This window comes from Habropoda laboriosa, unplaced genomic scaffold (assembly GCF_001263275.1).
Source record: "Habropoda laboriosa isolate 0110345459 unplaced genomic scaffold, ASM126327v1 scaffold175, whole genome shotgun sequence".
In the NCBI taxonomy this organism is placed as follows: Eukaryota; Metazoa; Arthropoda; class Insecta; order Hymenoptera; family Apidae; genus Habropoda; species Habropoda laboriosa.
Window position 1 is genome coordinate 1,629,619 of NW_017100347.1, and position 5,797 is coordinate 1,635,415.

General features: G+C 30.2%; 2 protein-coding genes across 2 annotated transcripts in view; one reads left to right on the forward strand and one right to left on the reverse strand.

Moving 5' to 3' along the window:
• LOC108574596 (1,4-alpha-glucan-branching enzyme) overlaps positions 1-277 on the reverse strand; it is a 4,861-nt gene extending 4,584 nt beyond the window's left edge. The window contains exon 1 of the mRNA XM_017937214.1: positions 38-277. Coding sequence (XP_017792703.1) covers positions 38-150 — 113 coding nt within the window. The 5' untranslated portion in view covers positions 151-277. The remainder of the gene's footprint in view (positions 1-37) is intronic.
• Positions 278-2,727: 2,450 nt separating this feature from the next.
• Positions 2,728-4,948, forward strand: LOC108574642 (DCN1-like protein 3). The gene is made up of 4 exons (XM_017937268.1): positions 2,728-3,045; positions 3,334-3,497; positions 3,741-4,048; positions 4,352-4,948. The coding sequence occupies exons 2-4, from the start codon at positions 3,416-3,418 to the stop codon at positions 4,946-4,948; spliced, it is 987 nt and encodes a 328-aa protein (XP_017792757.1). The 5' UTR covers positions 2,728-3,045; positions 3,334-3,415.
• The last annotated feature ends 849 nt before the right edge of the window (positions 4,949-5,797 follow it).

The window sequence follows — 5,797 nt, forward strand, 5'->3', positions numbered from 1 at the left end:
CTAAAATGGATATTTATATATGCAAAAAAGGTATTACCTTTTACGAATCTCATTTTCATATGATTTTAAATATGGGTCTCTTTGTAATAAAACATTTATTTCTGGCACTTCCACTTGAGAAGGATCCATACTAGACCATTTTCCTCCCATACTTACTTTTTAAAATATATGTTTACAAATAAATAATAATGGAACTAAAATACAGTGAAATTTTATACTTTGCTAATAACTGAATCACACTTCAAGGTGACCTTGCTATACTGCAAGCATTTATAAAAGAAGGGTACTGATCTAAATAAAAAATTAAAAAAAAAAATAAAAATTAAATACAGTACAATGAAATAGTTTTTTAAGAGTGGAAGCTTATGACTTAATGGTGTCTGTCAAATATGACGAATAAATTACTATAATCCCAGACGAGATGTAGGATAGACCTATCATGTTATGGAACATAGTACCACGTGCTCTGAAAACCGATACTGAGTATGAATGAAAGCACACACAGGGTGCAGAGTAGACCTATCACCACAGACGAGATACAGAATAAACCTATCACCACAAAGTACAGAATAGACATATCACCCTATGAATTTTTAGTCCCATAACACGGGGGCTCACAAGCCTTTTATCATTTTCATGTTACTTCCACCATTACCGATTCAGCATAGGAATAAGATTGCAACATTAGTAGTGGTTGGAACTAAAACTAAATGTAACTATGAAATTTCAAATAAAATTTAGGACAGAATATTGTCCGGCAAAACAATCTTGAGGTTTCAAGCGGGTTTTAGGGTCTAGAAGTGGGAGATGTAGGACAAGTTGTCACGTCTTGCTGTTAATCAACCAACAGTGATAGAATAAGGCTATCGCATTTACTCTTACATCTTCGCTAATAGTCATCAAATCACGATAGAATAAGGCTATCGTATTTACTTTTTTATCAAAAATTGGTGAAGATCGAGCCCCGTGTGAATAGTCGGTAATAAATAAACCACGTGCCAATTTTCGAGGCGCGGAAACGGTGGCTGCCGGTTGCGATGGCATGCTATTTTTCAGTCAGAAATTTTTGGGTTTCGTAAATAATTTTCTAAAACGCAGACTATTTTTGTTATTCAGGAACTGCAAAAAAATGTTTACTTTTCACTTTTCTAAATCTTAAAACAAATTGATATATTTCCTGAGGTTTCCTTTATAATAACAATTTATTGTGTATGAGTCATTTGGAAATTAACGTCCGTATTATTAAATGTTTGTTTTACTTGTTAACGCAGGTAGGAGGACAAAAAGATTAAATAATCTAGTTTTCTGTTCTTTTATCAACGTCCTACATTATCAACAGCTAATTGAAAATCATTTGTACAAACCATTTACCTACATTGCAACTTGCCTTCAAACGGCAGCAGTGTAAGACCGAAGAGTAGTGAGAATGACCTAACCGTCTATTTCCCGCTTATTTGGTCAGGCGGTCAGAAGTTTCAAATTTGCTTTGCCGGACAATAAATAGTAAAGAGTATCTTAGCAACAATTATACCAAATAATTGTTATCGGGACTTCGGTTGTCGATACTTTGCTGTCTTAAAAAGGTGGTAATCTGTTGGTGAAATGTCAGGATAATATAGCAAATGTGGCAGAACCTTCTAATTCAACTCAGTGACTGTCTGTCGAATAATTTGGACCGTATACAGACGAGTGTTATCTATGAACAGGAGTTAAACGCTCCTTACTACGTGACTAATCGTTTACTGTACGCTTTGTTGTATCTGAACTGAATGACAAAAGACTCCTGAACATAGGAATAACAGTCACATGTTTTAATGACAACGCTATTAGTATTTACAGGGCCGTGATACCAAAGCGGAAAAAAAACGACAGAACTTTCCGCGGGACCTGATATAATACATATTACGTAGGACATTAATTTCCAAAAAACTCAAACACAGAAAATCTTAGGAAATAGTTTTCTGCGCTTTAAACAATTGCTTATAAAGCCCAAAAATTTTGGACAGAAATGGGAATCGTCCGAATTATCTGAGAGTCAGAAACCAAATGACTGTATGCTATGTCCGAAAGACGTACGCGGACGATTTTGCATAACGGAAAAACAGTTGATGGACAATTGGTGAACAAGAGAATAACGTTTGAGCTTTCTTAGTACTTCCGTGGAGTTACGCATGTAGCAGCACGAGCATGCACAACGTTGGTCACTTTAACATACAAATTATAATTTGACATTATACTAAGGTCCTTATCCTATGTTCCAGTAAATACGAACTATATTTAAATATAAAGTAAAATTATGATTATGGTTACATTTAGTTCACTATAAATATGTACATGTGTAAATGCGCTACAATTAAGTAGGGAGGATTCGCATGAGAATTGTAGTGTGGACCTCATGGCTAGTGCGCATGTGTCACGGAGTGTGGACGTCACAATAGATATTTAACTATATTTTTCAACTCTATTTTAGAATAGTAAAATTTTATACACAAATTTGGAATAGATTAGTGAACAAAGTAATAATTATATCTTTTATATAAATTTGCAATTTTATCTGTAATATAGGTGTGTATATTCTTACTAGTGATTGTTATTCTTATAAAGTATCAATACTGGTTTAACGAAAGGACTTCGTTGTTACTTCATTGTGAAGGGATTTTTTTTTATTATACATTAAAGTACGAAAAATATATCTTGTTTCTATGTTTCTTCGTACAGACTTTTTTTAGTGTATAATACGAAATAAATTGTTACAAGTGAATATTTCGTGAATGTAATGATATTGCTGTTGTATCATTTGGTGAGGTTACGTCGGTACAAATGACAGTAGTGTTTAGTCACATTCAAGTGCGATTTGGAAGTCATGTAAAAGAAATGTTCAAATGGACTGGGACCGAAGTGTCTTGTTAGTTTTAATTGCGACAAATTTAAAAATAAATACTTCGCGAAAATTTAATGAATGAAGGCAAAGCAAGATATTTTGCGGTGGGTCTTTACTGGGGTTATTACGACCCAGGTAGACCGAAAATCCGCCTTAATAATAAGGTAAAGTTCACCTTTTTACATCATATTCTTTCCTATAGTTAAGTTATACACTTCACACAATACATTGCAATATTTTTAAATACTAAGTTAATGTTTTCAGTAGCATAATTATTTTATATATCCATGCAGGAAACAAAATTGTATTAGTATCATGATTTCTAATCATACAATATTTGACAACTTTTAGTTATATGTGATTTATATATTAAAATGTATAAATTTGTATATCTTAATTTTATTTATATGCAAATTTAATTACATAATTTTGTTATATTTCTTATTGTTTAGCTTTTGATCAAGACTGCCAATGTAAGACTGAACTACTCATGCATGGAATAATTGTCTTTAATATTAAGTACGGACAGCATCAATGGGAAACTGTTTTTCGTGCTTTAAGGTGCCTCTTCCACCAGCCACTGCCAATCAATCCACATCATTGGATTATAAAGACGGTAACCATTATTATTTTTTTTTCTATTGTTTACTAATGCACAGTTTTTTAGTATTTTTTACTTATAATTTTATGTACACACACACACATGCACACATATCAAATATACATAGGAATGCATGTTTTTCTCTTTAATTGTTTTACTTCAATTGTGTTTTCATATATTTCATATAAATTAGTAAAATTTTGTTAATATATTTAACTTATTATTTAGTAATATTTGTTATAATTATAATGATTATAGAAACAATGGAACTGAGAGGTTTGTTCTTAAATTCTTGCCAACAAATTGGGCCCTTAGTGCCTGAAACACATATAAATGGAAACAGGAAATCAGTAACCACATTATCAACATTCAATAATGTAGGATCTGATAATTGTGGATCTATGCCAAGTGCACAAAATAATTTACGTTCATCAAGGGGGTTTTATGCACGTTTACCACCATTGGGTAGATCTGGAACATCATCTGTTCTCAGTGTAACCATTGAATCAAAGCAACAAAGGGAACCATCAGAGAGCAAATTAAATGTTTTATTCGACCAATATAAGGTGAAATTTAAAGTTATTGCTTTTTAAACTATTCTTTTATTATATTACATGTATTTAATTTATTAAAAAAATGTCAACAAACTTTTTTATTGGTAAGGAGCTTTTATACTCTTTGTGAATAATTAATTATGTTAATTATTAGTTATTCAATATTAAATAACTTTGCTATTACTTGTACATTGAATTGTATAAGAATCGTATATTTAAGTATTAAATTTATGATATTGGTTTATTCAAAACATTTAAAATATAATTTTTATTTAAAGATAGTTATTAATCAAATTATATTTTATTGTCTTATAGGATTCACATGAAGATGTAATTTTAGCTGATGGTATAGAAAGATTTTGTAATGATTTACAACTATCACCAGATGAGTTTAAAGTACTTGTTCTTGCATGGAAGTTAAATGCTGAACAGATGTGCCAATTTACACGTCAGGAATTTGTAACAGGTTTAAAAGCAATGAAAGTAGATAGTATACGTGGTATACAAACAAGATTACCAGAAATTGTTCAGGAATTAACTGTAAACAGTGATTTATTCAAAGATCTCTATCGATTTACATTCCGGTTTGGCTTAGACATTAATTCTGGCCAAAGAATATTACCAGCTGATATGGCAATTGTTTTGTGGAAACTTGTTTTTACAATACGTGAACCACCTCTGTTATCAAAGTGGCTTAAATTTCTTGAATGTCATCATGTTCGAGGCATACCTAGAGATACATGGAATATGTTTTTGAATTTTGCTGAAAGTATTGGCGACGATCTTGGCACCTATGATGATGCAGAAGCATGGCCAAGTTTATTTGATGATTTTGTAGAATACGAAAATGATCAAATGAACCAAAATATCAGTAAAGAAGATATAAAGGATATTTCTATTGACAAAGCTTAATTAATGTTCTAAGAAAGTTTTGATTATGAACAAGTATTGTTACTATATACTTAACTTTTGAACGGAATTATTTTTAATTATTTGATAATGAAATCATAAAAATAGTCTTTTACAAACTTTTTTTACTTAGTTCCTCATTTCTCCATTGCATAGTACTCTAAATAAAGAATTCTTAAAATACCCCACCCTCTCCTAAACAAATACTGTTGAAAGGATTTTATGCAAGAGAATACAAATTAAAAATTTTGCACAACTGATAAAGACATTAGAAAACAAAGTTTCTATAATATAAATTTGTGATACAGTATGTATGAATGTATACAATTTTTAATACATTAATATTTCTTGAACTTTTTAAAAATACTGTTAGAGAAAAGGAACAAATCTGATATCTTATTAGTGTAGAATATATGTGTAACTTCATTTAAAGCTGGTGCAAACATATTACTGGAAAGCGAATTTGATCATTTCTGATCAAAGTTTATGATATTGTTTTAAATGAAAGTATGATTAATTTAAATTATGTTCCTATTTATTTTTTAAATATTAGTAATTGAAGCCCTGATAATGATTGAAAACGAAAATGAAAATTATTAAAATTTATTAATAAACATATTTCGAATGTAATAAGATTGATTACACACATGTACATAGTGCCATGTCTTTCGAAAATATTAAAAAATTATAAAAATTGATGATAATATATCACTAAACAAATGTACGACTTGTTAATATTTTTGCAAAAATGTGCTACATATTTACATTGCAGTTTTAATCACTGCAAGCAATTTTTAGCTTCATATAGCCTTGCCTTAGAAATTAATTCATATTTTTAAATATTATATTTAG